Below are 21,946 nucleotides of genomic sequence, written 5' to 3'. Positions count from 1 at the left end.
TTTAGTCCTGGTTTTAGTCTTGGTTTAGTCCTGGTTTAGACCTGGTTTTCTGGTTTTAGTCCTGGTTTAGTCCTGGTTTTAGACCTGGTTTTAGGCCTGGTTTAGTCCTGGTTTAGACCTGGTTTTAGTCCTGTTTAGTCCTGGTTTAGACCTGGTTTTAGGCCTGGTTTAGTCCTGGTTTACCTGGTTTAGACCTGGTAGGCCTGGTTTAGTTTAGTCCTGGTTTAGACTGGTTTAGTCCTGGTTTAGTCCTGGTTTAGTCCTGGTTTAGACCTGGTTTAGTCCTGTTTAGTCCTGGTTTAGACCTGGTTTATCCTGGTTTACCTGGTTTTAGTCCTGGTTTAGTTTAGACCTGGTTTTAGTCCTGTTTAGTCCTGTTTAGACCTGTTTTTCCTGTTTAGTCCTGGTTTAGTCTGGTTTAGACCTGGTTTTTGGTTTAGTCCTGGTTTAGTCCTGGTTTAGTCCTGGTTTAGACCTGGTTTAGTCCTGGTTTAGTCCTGGTTTAGTCCTGGTTTAGACCTGGTTTTAGTCCTGGTTTAGTCCTGGTTTAGACCTGGTTTAATCCTGGTATATACCTGGTTTTAGTTCTGCTTTAGTCTTGGTTAGACCTGGTTTGGACCTGGTTTAGTTTCCGGCAATGAGTAGAATTACCGGAATAAAAAAAATGGATTTAGCCCAAAATGTGAAAACAGGAAAATACTGCAGTGTAATCCATTTATTTCAACAAAGTAACTGTAATCCAATTACCACTCACTGAAACAGTAACTGTAACTGAATACAGTTACTCATAATTTGTACTCTGATTACTCTGGTACATGTAATCTGTTACTCCCCAACACTGTGTTTATGTTTTATTAATTCTTTCCAAAAACACACAGAGTCTGGGCAGGTGGTTTCATTTTTCAGTTTGTGTCCATTGTTCTTCTATGATTCTTTAGTTGATAACAGCGATGTAGAAGTTATTTCTCTTTGCTTGTTGGTGATGAGATATTTGTGAGGTCATGTCCGTGCATTTTTCCATGGAATATTCAGTAGAGTCACGAGTCGGGCTCCGTTTGGGAGGTGCACTTGTGCTGATCGAGACAAGTTTAATTGAAGATGAAGCCAAGTAAGTTCCTTTTGAAAAGTTTTTCAGAGTTTGTTATGCATTGTCTTTACTCACGCTGCTCAAGTCGACTTCTTCAGGTGCGGCCCTGTCCTGCCGCTTCCCCAGTTAAGGCTCCTGGCTCCACTAATGACATCACTCTGTTACAGCCAATGAAACAGCGGCAGGAGTAACCCTGTCATCATATCACAGGAAGTGCTCCACTTGGTTTTAAACTCTATACACTTCTGCTCAAGAGTGTAGGTTTGCAAAGGGACGGTGAGGACGTGTCACAACCAATATTTGGGGAAGATAAAATAGTCCTACCAATATTTGTAGATTACATTTTAGATTAATAAGTAAAAATATACATGTATTCCAATATTTTTCCAAACTCAATAGTATTAATTGAGCACATTTTGTTTATTAGAGGTTCTGAGGTGTATTCGAATCCCGAATTTCGGACTTCCAGTCATCACGCAATTCATTCTGCGAAGGATCCTGGGAAAAAGTGAGCATCAAACCTCCATGTTTGATTTCCCCGTGGGATGCATCTATTGTCAAAGTCGATCTTTTCTAGTCTTTTGAACCATATCACTTTTGTTGTGACATTGTAATTGTGTGGTTGTTGGATCCTAACAGCAGAAAACGGCTCGAGAAATGGGCTTTGGAAGTTTGCGAACTCCATAAATGCTAAAGTGAATCAGATGTGTGTGACTGCAAACCTCCGTTCAAACAGTTTTCCTTCCCAACGGAATTGAAAAATAGTGAAATTCTAAGGCGATAGGCAGGATTGATCCACAGGAAGGACAAGAAAGGAAACCTTTGGCTGCCTAAGAAATCATCCTGAGTTTGCAGCGAACATTTTTCACCAACAGAGTAAAATCCTGTTTGTTAAGCGAGAGGTGCAGAAGACAAACAGACTGAGCTGCACTTTCTTGTTCTTGTGGTTTTACATCAACATCACGTCTTGGTCTCTTTGCAGTGGAAGGTGTTTCTTGGCGAACAGCTGGTGCCTTTCACTTTGGCGTTGACTTTTTAAATTTGTAAACCAGATTGAGCGAGGGATCGGGATTTTGCTTTCGTCCTTCCTGTGGATCACACCTGCCCATCGCCTTCGCCTTTCACTATTTTTCAATTCCGTTGAGAAGGGAAACAGTTTGAACAGAGGTTTGCAGTCACACACATCTGATTCCCTTTTACAGTTATGGAGTTCCCAAACTTCCGAAGCCCATTTCTCGACCTGTTTTCCGCTGTTAGGATCCAACAACCACACAATTATGATGTCCGAATCCCAAAACTAAAATATGACAGAACCAGAAACAAAAGTGATATGGTTCAAAAGGGTCCGGTCAAGTGGTAACGGAGGGAAACAGGGGCAGATTTTTTACATTCAAATGTCTCTTATTCAGAAACTAGAGGGACTATTGAAATAAGTAAAGTATCAGAATGTAGGAAAGAGTTACACTCCAACAGGGTCAAGTTAAACCTGTGATATTCTTTCAAGTTGTTGACAAAAAATTTAAAAACTCATGTTGTGGTAACGGAGGGAATGAAATATGCAGCACTTTTTGGGCAATAAATCCAAACAGTGATAACTCTTGGTTCTCACTTACATATCCTTAACAAACTGGTTTGAATATTTGCTTCATATAGTTTTCTACCATATGGTACAAGATTAGGTTGAAAAACCTCTTACTTTTTGAGTAATGAGATTTTTTATTAAGAAAGGTCATGGTAACGGAGGGAAAAGTAACGGAGGGAAAATTGTGCAAACAAGTAGAAGGTGCAGGATTTTACATAATTTGTCGCTTTTTTCTTCCGAAAACTTTAATATTACTTCAAAATAAAAGGAAACTATTTCTATAAAATATGTCAGTCCTTCCAAGCAAATTTTTATCATTTTAAATAAAATTTTTTTGAAAAAATGTCCCTTCATCAACAGTTCAAAGATGGAATAACACAAGATATGATGAAATACATCCATTTATTTACATGATTTGCAGGTCTTTTGAAATTTGGGAAATAATTTTTGTTCCATGTTTCATACATGGTCTGTTTAAAACATATGGAACTTTAGAACCAAAAATGGTACAGAAAAAAGGTCAACAGTTTCATAAACTAGAGTACATATGTATCTGTTCAATACATTTTTATATCAGATGCATTAAATTGAATTTTTGGCCTTGTTGTTTACTTCTGCTTGACCGGGCCAAAGACTTGACAAGATCAACTTTGACAATACACGCATTGCACTGGGAAAACAAACATGGAGGTTTGATGCTCACTTTCTCGGAGGATCCTTCCCAGTATGAATTGCGCGATGACCAGACGTCTACATCTCAGAACGTCTAATAAACAAAATGTGAACTAAAGCGTATTAAATTAATACTACTGGGTTTTCAAATATTGGTTGTGACATGTCCCCACCTTTCCTATGCAAACCTACACCCTTGAGTGAAGGTGTATAGAGTTTAAAAACCCAGTGGAGCACTTCCTGTATGTATATGACATCATAAGGTGGAACAGAGTGTTGAACTCAGCCTAAATCTGCAGGGTTTGAGTGTAAAACATGTGTGAAAGAAACAAAACACAACTCCTGGTCTGTTTTTGACGAGGTAACAGCTTTATAACTTTTGAATATACAGTAAATATATATTCTGTCTTTTCTGGCTGGAATTAAAAGCAGGATTATGAATATTTCAGAGTTTCCCACACACTGTCAAACTGTCCAGATGACTTTTTTTTTGGAGCGTGCCCGGGGTTTTGGAGAAGTCTGTTTCATAAGCGTCCCTGCTGCACATGTCACGGCGGTTGTCAGTGTGGTTCCCGGCTGTAGTTTCCTGTAGAACACTGGGACTCATATGCAGCCTCGTCACTAACAGCACACGTGTTAAAAATGCAGAGGCAGCGCTGGTGTGGCTGGCATAAGCAGACGCGTCGGGCTCGGGGGGCTCGCTCCGCACTCTGATTATGTTTTACACATGTTTTGCTCTGGGAGATGGCGCAAGTGTCGCACGAAAACTCAACGGACGGAACAAATTAAACACAAAAGTGAAGAAAAGAAACACTAGTCTAATAATACAGTGGTCCCTCGTTTATCGCGGCGGTCACGTTCTAAAAAATAACCCACGAAAGGTGAAATCCGCGACGTAGCCGACTTTATATTTTACAATTATTATATCTGTTTTAAGGCTGTAAAACTCCTCACCGCACACTTTAAACACTTTTCTCAGACTTAAAACTTATTGCTGCTGTCGTCCTTTTGTTATTTTCCTCCTTCTTTATGTAACGAACTGAAGATGAATTTATTCCGTAATGGAACCTACAGCGCAGAGTCCTGCACGGGTCCATTTTTGGAGACTCCCACCCGCACAGTTCAGCACCGCACCCGCCCGTTAACCCGAGATTATATCAAACTTTTGCACTGCCTACATCACGGACTGAACCAAGACTAAACCAGGACTAACCCAGGACTAACCTACTAATTCCAGGACTGAACTAGGACTAAACCAGGACTGAAACAGGACTCACCGTCAGGACGGACTCGAAGGTGACCGTAGGAGAAAGGACCGGCTCAGCTCTGTAAGCGCAGCCGTCGCCCAGTTGCGCTTTAAAGGTTGTATAGAGGATTTTTTTAAGGGCAGAGAAATACAGCGCGTTCAGAATTACTGTTGAAGTTTCCTGTCTAGAGGTAATTTACCGACCGACGCGTCAGTTTTTAGACCCTTCGTCTGTTTCAGTCGCGCCATCGGTGGAAGGAATCTCCAAGAATCACCTCAGTTTGTCTTTGCTCCTTTTCTCCTTCTCTTCTTCTTTCAGCGACCTCAAAAACCGACTTTCTTTTGCGGCGAACCGGTCGTGGATTCTCGTGCGCCGTCTCAACAAACTTTGTGCGAAATGCGAGGAAACTACAGTTTGAAAAAGCCTCTAAGAACCGCCGCATAAACCACATAATCCCCGCGCTCCGACGAGTCAGTTACACTAGGGAGTTTGATTGACAACCTAACAGCCAATAGAAAATGAGGGAGCCTCGTTTTCTATTGGCTGATGTTTATCTGTCCTCACTACATCCACAGTTGATAGATTTTCATTCTTTTTTTTTTTTGGTCATTATAATTACAAAGCTGCTGCGTCTCTGTAATGGTATTTTAAACTTTCATTGACAATTTGAAACAAAAAAAATCCTCCATACAACCTTTAAGTCCTGGTTTCAGCAACTATTTCTGTGTACGGACCCGGCGCAGGACTCTGCTACAGCTGAGTGACTTCTACCTTCCTTCAGCATGTCCAGAAATCCATCTTTCTGTGCGATGTTTTGGATCTTCCTCTGTCTTTTAGGTGCGACCGCAGGAGCCTTTGTCGGTGCAGAACATTTCGTCGACATTGTGGGTTTTGTCGGGGAAAAAACTTGCAAAAATATATAGCACTTCAGAATCACACTGATACAGATCCAACATTTATGTAAAGTTGACTGAACACATTCTGTACTGTACAGGAGACAGGAGTCCCTTAGCCAATCAGGACGCAGGATGAACGCAATATGCATTCATACACTGTAAAAAAAAGGCATGGAAAATTGCACACAAAAAAAAAAAATAGGCGAAACCGCGATATAGGGACGACTGTAATCCATTTGTTTATATGTTGCTTTTCCAGACGCTCATAGTTTCTTTACAGTTTAGCGCATTCTTCATTCACTGTGCTGGTGAGACACTGTTGTAGCCACAGCTGCCCTGGGACAGACTGACGAAAGTGAGGCTCTGAAAACCACCAACACTCACACAAACACCACATTTAGGGTCTGTACACGAGAACACTTGCGGGTAAAAACGACAAAATATTTTTATCAGAAGTGCCTTTCGTTTAGACGGTGACGGCGTTTTTGGGGCTTAAAACACAGAAATATGAAACCGCCCTCCAGAGTGCAAAAGTTGAATACACTCCGCTGTAGCATTTCCGTCTACACTGACCAAGACGCAAAACTCTGGTCAGATCTGCTCAGGTCACGTACACGTTTACATCACATACGTCACCACTGAGCGTCACCACCGAGCCGCCTGGCATGTATACTCAATAGAATTCCACACTCGTCTAAACACGGAATAAAAAGTGAAGACGCGACGCCACTTTCGCTTCTTCTGTTCAGACCGTTATCATATAAACGTAGCCTCATACTCGGCAAGCAAGTGTTTTTCCTAATGACACAATGATCTGACACTGGCGCTCGGCTGTGGCACTTGGTATTCACGCTCTCCCGTCCAAATACTAACCAGTTCCAGCCTTCTGAGATCTGCCCAGATCAACTTTGACAAGGAGTTTTGGCCAAGAAAATAGTGTTGTTTGAAAGATGAATCACAAGCTTGGTTTAATGTTTCATCTGTTCTTTTCACTGCCCAAAAAAAAAACTTCATTCGTTTTTCAATGTAAAACCAAAATAAGAAAACAACAACAAAAAACAACAACAACAACAATTTTCTTCATTATTTGTCTCCAAAACCAAAATGAAAAAACGGATAACGACCGTTTCCTGTTTACGTGACTGCGATACCGGACTGAACCAAGACTGAAACAGCACTAAACCGTTTTCAGTCCTGGTCTGGTTCCAGTCTCAGTCCTGGTCTCAGTCCCGGTCTGGTTCTGGTCTGATCCTGGACCTAGTTCAGTCCTGGTTCAGTCCTGGTTCAGTCCTGGTTCAGTCCGGCATCGCAGTTTAAGTCATGTAAATGGGAAATTGAGACCGGGACTGAGACCGAGGCCAGGCCAGGACCAGACCGGGACCAGAACTGAAACCGGGACCAGACCAAAACTCAGACCGTAACCCTAACCCGAGAAAGGGACTGAGACCAGGACTGAGACCATTTCAGTTTAAGTCACATAAAAAGGTCCGTTTTTTTTTTTTTTTTTTTTTTTCCATTTTTTCATTTAAACACAAAATCGAAAACTGAAAAAACTAATTGTTATCTGTTTTTTTCATTTTGGTTTTGGAGACAAATAATGAAGAAAATGGTTGTTTTTTTCATTTTCTTATTTTTGGTTTTATATTGAAAAATGAATAAACTAATGATACACAGATTGTCCATACACTCATTTTCATTTCTCCAAAAACAGCACTTACATTATTAATAGTTTCTTATTTATCTCATTTCTACTCAGTACTCACAACGCGTCTTGCCAAATGACACCACAACAGTCTGCTCCGGTTGTTCTTCAAGACTTCCACCTGAGCCACATGACCTTCTCCGAGAGGAACTACAAATATAAAACTGCACACGGTGGATTACGTAAGAGCACAGAGGAGTGTCCACAGCGCCCTCTTGTTTTCACACTCTGTACGACGCGACACGCACGACACGCACGACACACTGCAGGGAAACCCCGCTCCAGGAAATCTCCCAGGAAGTCAATGTCACGTCCCCACCGAGCACGGAAGCTGCGAGTGTGTGCGTTTGTGTGTGTGTCGAGGTGTGAAGTGTGTAAACGCACGCCGCCTCCAGCTCCGAGACGACAGCTTTTAATTGGACACGGTGTTTGAGAGTGAATGAAAGGAGGAGGAGGAGGGTGACGCTATGTGCACATTGCAAAAAAAAAAAAGAAAAAAGAGGGATATTTTATTTTTTTTACCTGCAAACACATAAATATTTCGATCATCATGTTCCGTTTTGTTGTTTAAACTTTCTCTCTTCACTGCAAATGTGTTCAAATGTTTAATTAGTTTCCGTTTTTCAGTTTTGGTTTTCCACGCTCTGATTCCTCCCTCCATTTTCTTTCCCGCACTAAGTCACTCCCCCTTCAGAGCGCTGTCACAACACAATCAGAGTGCGTCCCGCTAATGAAACTGCCGCACGTCGCGTCAGGTTTGTGCTGCTAAAGATGAGGAGGGGTCAGACAGGGAGAGATCGCTAAATTACTCCAACATGAAAACGATTCAGATATGCATGGATGATGTCTGTTTGTGTTGCCAGTTTCATTGTGGAAATTCAGCGTGTTGAAACCGAAAATGTCTCTCCCTGATTTAAACGGTCATTATCTAAACCCCAAAAACTGCAGCTCAGGGAGGGAATTTTGGAGATTCTGAGCTTCACATGAGACCTGAACATATAATAAATACACATAAACTGAGAATGAGATTTAGTTTTTTTTTACATTAACACCACAGGATACATACTTGATTCTCTATCCTTATGTATATATTAAACTGTAATATCCAGGTATTGGACTTTGCATAGAATCGAGGTAATAAGGTAAAAAAGATTGATGCTTTTTTGTCTCACCTATAACATGAGGAATGGAACCGACCAAAATATGTGTCTAATGAAAAGCAGAAATCATCTCTTACTGTATGTAGAAGCATCTGGATATAAAACTATGGACATGAAAAATACAAGCTTTTGAAGAACTTTGGTATTTTCATGTTTAGTTTGATTTATTTATCAGTTTATTTGAATGTGGACAATGCACATTGAAACATTCTCTCCCTGAACTGCAGCGGCTGCACTAGCACTGGTTCAGGGTTGTGCAGGTGCTGGGTTTAGGCTTGGGTTTTAGGTTTAAACCAACTGGATTTCAACACTGGAAATGGCAACACAAAAATGAGAGTGATGTGAGGCTCATTCTGCTTTCTGATTGGATAATCATCTAATCCAGGGGTTTGCAACAGGATATAATTTCCAACTTCCAACTTCATGAAGCCTAATGAAGGTTACTCTTGACATTACTGAACATCAGTAAGACACCAGGACTAAAACAGGACTAAAACAGGACTAAACCAGGACTAATTTTGGACTTGAGAGAGAACCCCGAGCTGGCGAAGCAGGGCGTCCGCAATGCGCGATCAGGCGATGGCTGCACGTAGCCCAGTGAGGCGTGAAGTTCTGCGCTAGTCGGACTACGTGGGTGAACCTTTGGGCATGTTCTGACACTCATTCTCGGTTCAGTTCTGGTTTAGTCCTGTTTTGTCCTGGGGTCGGGTCGGGCCTAAAATGTCAATCCTTACTTCGGGTCGGGTCGGGCTTCTCTTTCGCTGACTTTTTTTCAAATAAATATATGTTTATAAAATGTATGCTAAAACGATGTGTGGATACTAAACTAAGGAATACTTGTTATAAAATAAATAATATGGATAAAACAGAGAAGTAATGTAATGTAATTGCAATTTAACTACTAAACAGCGCACGTGAACGCCCCCTCTTAATTTAATAATCTTCCCCTCCGCAAGTCTGCATCTATTTTGACCTGGTGTCCCCAATATGGAGGAGCAAGAAGTTAAACTAAAGGCAGGAGAACTGAAAAGACAAACACGCACCGGTAAGAGTGAGGTGTGGAAAAGCTTCAAATTGATTGTTGAAAATGCTACAGAAACTTGCGTTGGCTTCGCTGAATGTCGTCAATGTGGCGCTTTGCTTCATACGAGATCAAAAAGACTGGCACCTCGACGCTGAGCACTGCTCCTCCTCCCGAGTCACAAATAAAATATGACATTTCGGGTTTGCTTCGGGCTCGGGCCTGCAAATCAAGTTAATTGGTCGGGCTCGGGCCGGGTCGGGTTTTAATACCCGCGGGCCGGGTCGGGTCGGGCTGGATTTTTTAGGCCCGATCTCACTTCTAGTCCTGGTTTAGTCTTTGGTGCCTCCCAGGGGAATCAGACCTTTTGAAAACCTCTGCTCTAACTGAACATAAACACCACATTAAAACAAAAACAACTCGGCATCATCTCCAATGTTTTTAAGAATAAATCAGCATTACAATTATTATGAATTAAAGATATCATTTCCTCAGTATTTACAGAGGAGGTCAGGTTTATGTAATTAAATCAGTTCCTTTGAGGCAGTAGAACCTATTTTAGCACAGGAAACAAACAGCTCTTTTAAGTTTTTAGCTCTTAGTAGTAGCTTTTTTTTTTTCTTTCAGATTTTTAACAAATAACCAAAACACAAATACACACAGATTGATCTCGTTGGTCCTGAATCATCTGGAGTCTAAAAACATTTGAACATGTGCAGTGTTCTCCACCAACTGTCCTCCATCCCAACTCTCTCCGTCTCTCCAAAGACTTGAGAGTGAAGAAAAGATAAAAGCGCGGCGGCGTACGTTACAGTGAGACGGGCTCTAAGGGCGCGCGCGGAGGTAAAGGCGTACGTACGTGTGTGTGTGTGCGTGTGTGTGTGTGTGTGTGTGCGTGGGGCATACTGAACAGGCTCCTTGATGTTCCTCACACTGATCTCCAAAGCCTCGCTCCAGTTTGAAGAGACGGATGACGGAGAACGTGAGGAGAAGAGGAGGAGGGGAGAGAAGGATAAGAAAGAGAGAAGGAGAGAGGAGGAGAAGAGGTGCAGAGAGGGAAGAAGGAGAGGACGAAGAGAGAAGAGAGAAGAGGAAGAGAGAGATGAGGAGTGCAGAGACAAGGAGAGAGAGGAGGAAAAGAGGAAAGAGAGGAGCAGAGAGGAGAAGGAGAGAGAGAGAGAGTACGAGGTTAGAGTGGAGGAGGACAGAGAGGAGGAGAAAGTGGAGAAGGATGAGAGAGAGAAGTTGGAGAGAGGAGGAGAGAGTAGAGGAGAGAGGAGGAAGAGAGAGATGAGGAGTGGAGAGACAAGGAGAGAGAGGAGAAAAAGAGGAAAGAGAGGAGCAGAGAGGAGAAGGAGAGGAAGGAGAGAAGAGGAGGAGTGGAGAGAAGGAGAGGAAGAGAGAAGGAGAGGAGGAGAGAGAGAGGAGCAGGAGAGAAGAGAGAGGAGGAGAGAGAGAAGAGAGACGAGGAGGAGGAGAGAGAGAGAGAGGAAGAGAGAGGAGGAAGAGAGAGATGAGGAGTGGAGAGACAAGGAGTGAGAGATGAGGAGAGAGAGGAGGAAAAGAGGAAAGAGAGGAGCAGAGAGGAGACGGAGAGAGAGGGAGAAAGAGAGGAGGAGACAGAAGAGAGAGAAGAAGAGGAGGAGAGAAGAGGAGGAGGGGAGAGTAGAAGAGAGAGAGAGAGGAGAAGAGAGAGAGAGTACGAGGTTAGAGTGGAGGAGGAGAAAGTGGAGAAGGATGAGAGAGAGAATGTGGAGAGAGAGAAGAGAGAAGGAGAGATGAAGGGGAGAGGAGGAGAAGAAAGAGAAGAGAATGAGAGAGTAGAGGAGAGAGAAGAGGAGAAGAGAGAGAAGAAGAGAGAGGAGGAGGAGAGAGAAGAGAGCGAAGAGGAGAAGAGAGGAGCAGAGAGAGAAGAGAGCGAAGAGGAGAAGAGAGGAGCAGAGAGAGAAGAGAGCGAAGAGGAGGAGGGGAAAGGAGGAGGAGAGAGAGGAGGAGGAGAGAGGAAAAGGAGAGATGAACAGGAGAGGAGAAGAAGAAAGAGAAGAGAAGGAGAGAGTAGAGAAGGAGAAGAGAGGAGCAGAGAGAGAAGAAGAGAGAGGAGGAGGAGAGAGTAGAGGAGATAGAAGAGGGAGAAGAGGAGGAGTGGAAAGGAGGAGGAGAGAGAGGAGAGAGTGAAGAGGAGGAGGAGAAAGGAGGAGGAGAGAAGAAGAAGTAAAGAGAGAGGAGGAGAGAGAGAAGAGGAGGAGGAGAGAGAAGAAGAAGTAAAGAGAGAGGAGGAGAGAGAGAGAGAGGAGGAGGAGGAGAGAGAAGAGAGTGAGAGAGGAGAGGAGAGAAGGACGAGGAGAGAGAAGAAGAGGAGAGGATAGAGGAGAAGAAGAGAGAGAGAGAGAGAGAGAGAGGAAGAGAGAAGAAGAGGAGGAGAGAGAGAAGAGGAGAAGAGAGGAGCAGAGAGAGAAGAAGAGAGAGGAGGAGAGAGAGTAGAGGAGATAGAAGAGAGAGAAGAGAGCGAAGAGGAGGAGTGGAAAGAGGAGAGAGAAGAGAGAAGAAGAGAGAGGAGGAGAGAGAGAAGAGAAGAAGAGGAGAGAGAGAGGAGAGAGAGAGAGAGAGAGGAGAGAGAGAGGAGAGAGAGGAGAGAGAGAGGAGAGAGAGGAGTGGGTGTGACAGCAGCTCACACTACACTGACGTTCAGCAGGATTATGGAGCTGTGGATTATTCCCGTTTTCTCGGCGTCATTAGAGTGAATTAAGAATCGAGCCAAGATTTTCTGTGAAAACGCGACAATTGAATAAAGAGCCAGTGTCATGTTCATCGTGTGTTTGTTTTCATGTGTTAAAGAAACCCTCTTGTGCTCGTTTCTGCTCTGTTGTTCTCATCTCCTAAAGCCCCGTGGATCATTATGTTATAATATACACGTTTTAAATCACAATATTCATGTAAAACAACTTAATAAAAGAAACAAACCCACTGACTGAAAACTGTGGAGCCCAAAGGAGCTGACGTCACTGTGAACATCAAAGAGGCAGAATCAGAGATCTGCACATCACATTCGAGCATTTGTACCAAAATGTGAACGGGAAACTGCTGAATCCTACATGTGTCACTGATGAAGAAAATAAAATAGGAGAATGAAATACTCCACACACAGAAGAGCAAAATGGTGCCTTGAAAATAAGCAATTACAGAATGACTCAAACATGATCGAATCTCTCTAGATCAGGAGTCTCCAACCTGTAGCTCAGGAGCCACCAGTCCTGTAGATCTGTACATCTCCACCTCCTTCCAAGAAGCTCATCAAAGGATTTCTGAATTATATGTATTGCACTTCATTTCTAAAATCTGATTAATTACCATTGTGCATGTTTCATTTTGTGCACTAATAAATGGATAATGGTTTATGTTTAACCCTCTCAGGCTCAAATTAATTTTTAGTATCAGGAAAAATCTGATATTTGGGGAAAATTATAATATGGGGTAGTAATATACAATCCTGACTTTTTTATCCTTTGTAAAAAGAAAAGTATTTTGCACTTCTGGCCGTTTGCGTGGAGCCGTGCATCGTCCACGTTTATCAGCATGGGTGGGAGAAAAGGCTCCTGAGTAAAAAAAGCTCATAAAATATGGATGTGGAGTAAGTAGGTAATTGGAATTTAGCTGTTGCAAATCTGCAACGTCTGCCTGGAGAGGGTTAATAGGCGTCTGACTGTGCCCTGTCAGAAGATTGCCAGAGCTCTGTGCCTCAGAGACTTTAAAGCAGCTCTGCTTGTACAAGTGTCTCCATGGCCGAGCACCAAAGTCCATCTGTGACATGTTAGTGTCATATGAACCATCTCACACTCTGAGGACCTCAGGGACCAACTCCTGCTGGTGCCCAGAGTCACGACTAAACAAGGGGAGTCAGAGTTTCAGGTTCAAGCAGCTAAAACCTGGAACAGTCTGAACATGTGAGACAGACTCTTCTGTGACGCTGTTTAAATCCAGGCTCAAAACATTTCTGTTTGACTGTACATATATTCATATTTTTTATACCCCTGCTTGCGCTCTGAGGTCCGAGGTCCAGCTCCAGCTCAGGGCCTAAGACGAGACTTAAAACCAGGAGGACAGGAGCTTCTCTGTGGTCGACCCTAAACTCTGGAACAATCTGCCGCTTCACGTTCGAGCAGCTCCACAGTGGAGAGTTTTAAATCTCGTCTGAAGACCCACTTTTATTCTCTGGCTTTTAACACCGCGTGAGTTGTTGCTCCTCTGTGTCTTTTATTTATTTTTATGTGTTTTTATTGGTTTTACTGATTTAATTTATTTATTGGTTTATTTATTTCTATTCTATGATATAGTTTTATTTTTATTTTACTGGTTTTATATTATTTTACTAGTTTTATTACTTTAAGACTAATATTATTTTAGTAATTTACTTTATCATCTTATTGTTGTTATTTTGTATGTATTTGTGCAGCACTTTGGAAACAGTTTGTTTGTGAAATGTGCTATAGAAATAAAGTGGATTGGATTGGATTGGATATAACTGAAAGGTTTTCATTCTGCACTCTTCTCTCCAATTTATGTCTCTCTTTTTTAATTTTAATCTTCATGATTATTTATGTTTTGATTTGTTTTTATTATGATTTTAATGTATTTCTTATTCTGTAAAGCACTTTGAATTACTTGTACGAATTGTGCTGTACAAATAAACTACTACTACTTCCTCAGTTTCTTGCAACAGATAAAACTCATAGCTCTCTGGCTTTTATTAATGCATCAGTTTTATAAAGCACTTTTTTGGACACTCAGTGACACTTTACAGAGCATTATTCATTCAGTCCAGACCCGGTGGTGGTAAACTGCTATTGTAGATACTGCTGCCCTGGTACAGACCTACAGTTGTACTTTGCTTCAGACCGAAACCATGTTTAAGGCCAATAAAGCTGAAAGCAGTGATGTTTGCATGATGTGGGCGATGGTATTGTCCAAACGTTTTTGTTTTGACACAGTCGCTCACAGTGCAGCTGTTGTGTTCATTGGATCTGACTTAGTCCTGGTTTAGTCTTGTTTTTTTGGCTTAAAAAAAAAAAAATCCAAATAAAAAAATAACGATCCAAACTCCACGCTTTTACTGACCGAGGACTGACAGCAGACTTCTCTCGTTAAAAAGACCCAAGCCAATCATTTACCATTTTACTGCTGAATCTCCATTAGAATCAATATCTATTCTACAGTTTCCCGCACGGTGTCACAGAAGACGACAGTAAAGTCACAATAGTCGTTTGCGATTACGATTTTTTAACATTTTATTTGACATGATTTATCTGTCAGTCAAACCCTCCAATGATCCAGGATCCAGTGCCCGTCCAGTCCGTCCTAAAGACCCTGCGTCTGCGTTTCCCGTACACACACCTCCTCCCGTCTCATGAGGCCGAGCGGACAACATCGTTTCCTTTAACATCAGCCCCTAAGATTACCCCACCCTCCTCCCTCCGCCCTCGCTAACGTCATCCGGCTCCTCTGGTGGCGGCTACAATCACATTTCCCCACAATACACCACTCCTCCGTGAGCGCCCGGGGGTCCAGCCTTCACCCCGCCGTTTTGTTTTTCCTCGTTTCTTTTTTTTTTGTTTTTTTTTTTGTTTTTGTGCTGCGTCTGCTCTGACCTTGCCCTCGCCGGTTTCCTGGTTTCCTCCCCTGAAGGCGAGGGGCTCGGGAGGAGGTGCGGTTTGGACTTTTCAGATTTTCTTTAGCTCCCGTCTCCGTAAGTGACAAAAGCTGTAGGCGCGCTTTTCCGCAGATGTGATATGCATTGTGAACTGCTGTCAGGTCACGTTAAAAGGACGGCGCGTAAGATTTTGATTTTAAATCCTTTGAACGTGACCTAACCGTGTCCCCAGATACGAAACACGGCTTCTACTGGTGACAACTGGTTTGTTCTTGAAGGTGGTGGAAGCTCCGGCAAATGATTTTCTCCATGGAGATGTTAGTGCTTTGTCCGAAATGTTTCACCGTGTGGCATTAAACCTTTCTATGTTCATTCAGACAGAACCAGACCAAGTTACAGTCAGAACGTTGTTTTTCTAAGGATTTTTGAGCTCTAAACCCACCTGTAATTGAATAAATGAAAGTTAGAGATGTTTAATGTCACACTGTGGAATAGAGCTGCGCGATTATGGAAAAAAATCACGATTATTTTAGTCAATATTGAAATCACGATTATTCAAACGATTATTTTTTAGTTAACAATGCTTTTATTCAGCATTTTTCTCTCACAAAACCCCTAGTCAGGCTGGGGCCACCTAGTGCCTCCGCTCAATTTCATTTCTCTCCAGCGACTAGATCAGGAATCAGAATAAACTAGACCACAGGTGTCAAACATACGGCCCGGGGGCCAGATCCGGCCCTCCAAGACCTTTAATCTGGCCCTTGGCTGATTTTCTACTAAAATATTTTTATTATATTTTCTATTAAAACATTGTTAATTTTCTGTGGTGTTTATCACAGCAGCGTCTCCAGCGTCTCTGTACGTGGCCCCTCCCACCAGAGCAGCACAAATGAAGACTTGTCTCTTTCCAAACGCTCTTAAAGGACGATCGTTTTGACTGTTGACCGTGACACCCTCATCAGAAAAATGTCCAACATGAGAAAAGTGGAGCAGAGTGCAGGATTATTCCTGTTTACATACAAGTTCATGTTAAAACATTGTGTTGAAATTACATTTTTCTTAAAGTTTCAGGTTGTTCATAATATTATAATATTTCGTAAAAGAAAGAGTTCATCAATTAAAAAAGATTTCTGTAATAGATTTGTGTTTCTCTGCACAAATATTTGAACTTATTGATATTTTTGGGGTAAATATGACATGAGTTTTCTGATCCGGCCCCTTTGGGATCAAAGTAGGTTGGATACGACCCCCAGACCAAAATGAGTTTGACACCTGCACTAGACGTTTAGACTAAAACAGGTCTAAACGAGGACTAAACCAGGGCTGATCTTGGACTTGAGAGGGAGGGAGAACCCCAAGCCCAAGGAGCAAGGTGTCCACAAAGCCCGATCGGGCAACGGCTGCTCTTTGCCCTGTGGGGTGTGGTGCTCTGCGCTGGTCCTTTCTCCTGACGGTCTATGCGGGGGCACCTCAGGGCCTGTCCTGACACTCAGTCCTGGTTCAGTCCTGTTTTAGTCCTGGTTCAGTCCTGGTTTGGTCTGTGTGCGGCGCAGAAGTCCGGCATCGCAGTTTAAGTCACGGAAACGGGAAACAGTCGAAAAAATGAGTCATTATCCATTTTTTTGGTTTTGGAAACAAATAATGAAGAAAATCTTTTTTTTTTTTTTCATTTTCTTGTTCTTGGTTTTATTTTGAAAAACAAATGAATGAACGATACACTGATTGGGATACGTCGATAAAAGATGAGAAAAACTCAAACTTCAGTAGCTGAACATTCACTCATACCTGATTGGGAGAGGAGACTACTGTGCATGTCTCCTGCAGAAAGAGCCTCCGTCTGGTCTTTTATCACGCCCGTGTCCAAGTGACGTAGTCTGATAATCCCTCTTTACCTCCAGACCCCCACCTCCTCCCTCTTTCTCTCTCTCTCCTCTTCTCCAGCTCCTAATAAGTCATCAAACTCATATTATCCATTCGAGTCGGTAACAGTTCGTATGTGAAGCGGCCGTCTGGAGCGCGGCATCGATCCCGCGTCCGCATCGAGTCTCACACACACTGGGGCCGCCGGCTCTGGAAACATTTGTGTGACTTATCGGTGTGAGCGGCTCGGAGCGGCGCATCCATCTCGCCCTCTCACTGCGCCCCGAGCTACACCGCGGAACGGATGTGAGGCCGGACGAAGAGCGGCACCGCGCACTATTTCACATGAGAGCCGGTGGAGACGGAGAGAGGACGACGTACACGCCGCACGAACGCTTTAATGGCACTGCATGTTGCCTGTGCGCTCAGTGGGTTTAAAAGGAATTACAATCACAACTGAGCCCGTTATCTTTTTATTTTTTCATGCCCCAGTACAGACAGTGTTGGGAAGGTGACTTTTAATATGTATTCGCCTACAGATTACAGATTACATACACCAAAATGTAGTTTGTAACGTAATCCATTAAATGACTTAAAGTGAGTAATGTAATCTGAATACTTTGGATTACTTGATATTGTCGTGCTTTTTAAAACTACATGAATTGAATGACGAATGTTCAGTCTTTACTTGACCAGATTCAAAATATTATTGATAGAGAAATGATTTTTATATGAAATCACAATTATTTCTGTTACTGTTTACTGTTAGTGTCATATTGTATTAGTTTAGTCCTAGTTTAGACCTGGTTTTAGTCCTGGTTTAGTCCTGGTTTTAGTTCTGGTTTAGTCCTGGTTTTAGTTCTGGTTTAGTCCTGGTTTAGTCCTGGTTTTAGTCCTGGTTTTAGTTCTGGTTTTTTTATCCTGGTTTTAATCCCGGTTTTAGTCCTGGTTTAGTCCTGGTTTCATCCTGGTTTTAGTCCTGGTTTAGTCCTGGTTTTGTCCTGGTTTAGTCCTGGTTTAGTCCTGGTTTTAGTCCTGGTTTTAATCCTGGTTTAGTTCTGGTTTAGTCCTGGTTTAGTCCTGGTTTAGTCCTGGTTTAGTCCTGGTTTAGTCCTGGTTTAGTCCTGGTTTCATCCTGGTTTTAGTCCTGGTTTAGTCCTGGTTTAGTCCTGGTTTAGTTCTGGTTTAGTCCTGGTTTAGTCCAGGTTTAGTCCTGGTTTCATCCTGGTTTTAGTCCTGGTTTAGTCCTGGTTTTAGTCCTGGTTTAGTCCTGGTTTAGTTCTGGTTTAGTCCTGGTTTTAGTTCTCATTTTATTTCTGGTTTTAATCCTGGTTTAGCCCAAAATATGAAAATACCACCATGTAATCCACTTATTTCAACAAAGTAACTGTAATCCAATTACCACTCACTGAAACAGTAACTGTAACTGAATACAGTTACTCATAATTTGTACTCTGATTACATAACTCCAGTACATGTAATCTGTTACTCCCCAACACTGAGTACAGATATATTATAGAAGCAGCTCTTGAGGTCAAAATGAGTGAACTAGTGTTGTAATTCTTATGTAATTATATGTTTTTGGACTCTGAAAGTTGTTGAAAAGTGCAAATTATTTTAAATGAAGTTCAGTTCTTCATGGGAAAAGGAGAATTTGTCAACTGGGCAAAAGTTTATTTGGTCAAATACGTTTCGCAGCTCATCTAAGCCACTTCTTAAAATGCTGCTGGACATTAGTCAGGTTGGAGTCGCCTAGTGCTTCCGCTCAATTTCATTTCTCTCCAGCGACTAGGTCAGGAAGCAGAATACACTCGACGGTTTCCAAGAACCCCGGAAGTGCGAGTTCGGGCACCAGCCAATCAGCGATGAGCCATATATTCTGTGTTGACAACGATTCCACAGATCGAGGATTTAAAGGTTGTATAGAGGATTTTTTAAGGGAAGTGAAATACAGCGACAGTCCTTTTTCAAATGTTGTGCATGCGTGACACCACCTTCCTCCTCCACAGCCTCAGTAGAAACATCTCCTCCCGCCTCTTTACTCTAGAAATCACGTTTGTTTACATCCAGCGCGTGTTCAGAATTACTGTTGAAGTGACCTGCCTAGAAGTCATTTATCAACAGGCGCGTCAGTTTTTAGATCCTTTGTCTGTTTCAGTCGTGCCATCGCTGGAAGGAATCTCCAAGAATCACCTCAGTTTGTCTTCGCTCCTTTTCCCCCGTCTCTTCTTCTTTCAGCGACCTCAAAAACGGACTTTCTTTCGCGGCGAACTGGTCGTGGAATTCTCGTCCGCCATCGCGACAAACTTTGTGCGAATTGCGAGGAAGCGACGGCTTGAAAAAGCCTCAAAGAACCGCCGCATAAACCACGTAAACCCAACGCGCCGGCGAGTGAGCCAATAGAAAATGAGGCAGCCTCTTTTTCTATTGGCTGATGATTATCTGGCCTCAACACGTCCACAGTTGATAGATTTTCATTCTTTTTTTTTTTTTTGATCATCATAATTACAAAGCTGCTGCGTCTCTGTAACAGTATTTTAAACTTTCAGTGACAATTTGAAACTGAAAAAAAAATCCTCCATACAACCTTTAAAGCCAGAACAAAGAGAATATTTGGTGAATTTTATCAAGGGGAAAGACGTTATTGTCCTTCTTCCTACAGGATTTGGGAAAAACTTAATATACCAGTTAATCCCGTTAGCGGCGCATTACATACGTCACGACCAAATAGCAGCGATTGGTTAAATAAAAATAAAAAGTACCCGCCTACTGTCGAGTGAACAGTTCCTAATGCAGATGGTTTCCAAAAAGTGAAACCCGCTGCTGACTTAGGCAAGGTGGACACTGCCTTACACTGTATCTGCCTGAAATGAGGAGCTAACTACACCGAAACTACTCTGAAACTAACACACCTACTTGTTTACAGTTTTGGTTATTTAGTTAGGCCTGTTGAACTTGCTCTGAGTGTGGGATCATATCAGCAGAATCATTCAGGGCCATAATGGAGCTTTCACACCTCTGGACCTGACCTGGCAAACCCTGTTGTTCTCTTGTTGGTTTTGATTAAGGTCTGAGGATGGAGTTGTAAATCGGGAGGAAGGATTCTACTTCTTAACAAACAAAGCCTCTTTAACTCCCCTCTCAAACCAATTCTTTTCTCTCTGGCTAAGATCTGTACTTCACTGTCCTCAAAGGAGTGGCCTGAGGTTTTTAGATGGAGATGAACAGCAGACTGAGGTCCACTGCTGCTCTCTCGTCTTGTGAAGCAGCTGTTTTGTTTTTCCAATGTAGCGCTCACTGCAGTCTTCACTACACTTCCTGTTTTAAGAAAGTCAAAATCAGGTACAGCAGCTTTTCACCTGCAGGTAGACACACATCCAAGTTTGTCTCATTCTAAATTTATGGACAGACCTCATGTGGAAGCTCAGAACCTCCAGAATTTCCTCCCTGAGCTGCAGATTCTGCACTAGCTCTGACTCATGATTGGCTGTAGGCGCTGGGGTTTAGGTCGTGTTTGTTTCAGCGCTGAAATCCAGTCGGTTAAAACCTAAAATGCGTCTCTCTGATCTGAACGGTCTCTACCAGTGCTAGTGGAGCCTCTGCAGCTCAGTGAGGGAATTATTTAGATTTATTTAGATTTATTTAAAGGAAAACAATCATATTTTTAGTCTCTGCACTGGTATCGGTGAATATCGGGGATCGGCAGATACTTAAAGCCAAAGTATCGGAATCCGTATGGGAACTGAAAACCTGGACTGGTGCATCCTAGTTAAAGGTTGTATAGAGGATTTTTTTAAGGGAAGAGAAATACAGCGACAGTCCTCGTGCCTGCGTGACACCACCTTCCTCCTCCACAGCCTCAGTAGAAACACCTCCTCCCGCCTCTTTACTCTAGAAATCACGCTTGTTTCCAGCCAGTGCGCGTTCAGAATTACCGTTGAAGTGACCTGTCTACAAATAATTTATCGACCGACGCGTCAGTTTTTAGTCCCTTCGTCTGCTTCGGTCGCGCCATCACTGGAAGGAATCTCCAAGAATCACCTCAGTTTGTCTTTCCTCCTTTCCCCCTTCTCTTCGTCTTTCAGCGACCTCAAAAACTTTCTTTTGCGGCGAACCGGTCGTGGATTCTCGTCGGCCGTCGCGACAAACTCTGTGGGAAATGTGAGGAAGCGACAGTTTGAAAAAGCCTCTAAGAACCGCTGCGTAAACCACGTAATCCCCGCGCGCCGACGAGTCAGTTACACTACAAACGTAGGGAGTTTGATTGACAACCTAACAGCCAATAGAAAAAGAGGCAGCCTCGTTTTCTATTGGATGATGTTTATCTGGCCTCACTACGTTCACAGTTGATAGATTTTCATTCTTTTTTCTTTTTTTTTGGTCATCATAATTACAAAGCTGCGTCTCTCTAATGGTATTTTAACCTTTCATTGACAATTTGAAACTGAAAAAAAAATCCTCCATACAACCTTTAAGATGCGACTCCCAAAAGTTTTAATTAAAACAGTCCAACTGGAATTCAGATTTTTTTTCCCAAACGCAGTCTTATAGTTAAAGTGACATCATGCACCTTTACATTTTGACCATGTTTTTTTTTACCATTGTCCCGTTTCCATGCCGACCGCAGGAGCATTCATCACAGTAGATTCAGATAAAGCCTGTGGGTGTGGGGACCTGGTGTTAGTTTGTGTGCTACATGGAGCGCAGATCCAGAGAGTCATGTTTGCAGTGTACCGCAGTGAGCCTGATGCAGGATTTATGTGCAAATCTAAAGTGCTTATAGTGAAATATTCACACGGCTGAACAGTGTCAGGTCAGTTATGAAGTGGGGCCGTGTCAGATTATGTAAAATACACTTAGATTTATGGCATACTTGAATAATTGAAAAATCAAACGTTTTTTTGTTTTTTTTTTGGAGGAAGGGAGTTTTCCATGTGCTGCTCACAGAGACGGTGTTAAAGGAGCTGGATGTAGCCTGCACTCTCACAGGTGTCAAGACAAATCACAGCTGAACCTGTGTCCCCAGAGTCTTCACCTGCAGATAGAAGACACACACTTTGGCTGCGTTCAGACTG

At 42.6% G+C, this 21,946-nt stretch overlaps 1 protein-coding gene across 1 annotated transcript in view; it reads right to left on the bottom strand.

Moving 5' to 3' along the window:
• LOC110162646 (uncharacterized protein C14orf132) overlaps positions 1–14,789 on the bottom strand; it is a 74,653-nt gene extending 59,864 nt beyond the window's left edge. The window contains exons 1-2 of the mRNA XM_055160679.1: positions 14,681–14,789; positions 7,248–7,336 (exon numbers count right to left, since the gene is read on the bottom strand). Coding sequence (XP_055016654.1) covers positions 7,248–7,336; positions 14,681–14,789 — 198 coding nt within the window. The remainder of the gene's footprint in view (positions 1–7,247; positions 7,337–14,680) is intronic.
• Between the last annotated feature and the right edge of the window lie 7,157 nt (positions 14,790–21,946).

This window comes from Boleophthalmus pectinirostris, unplaced genomic scaffold (genome assembly GCF_026225935.1).
Source record: "Boleophthalmus pectinirostris isolate CB_2022bp ecotype Guang Dong unplaced genomic scaffold, ASM2622593v1 HiC_scaffold_10, whole genome shotgun sequence".
Classification (NCBI taxonomy): Eukaryota; Metazoa; Chordata; class Actinopteri; order Gobiiformes; family Gobiidae; genus Boleophthalmus; species Boleophthalmus pectinirostris.
This window is presented reverse-complemented; position numbering and strand designations above follow the sequence as displayed.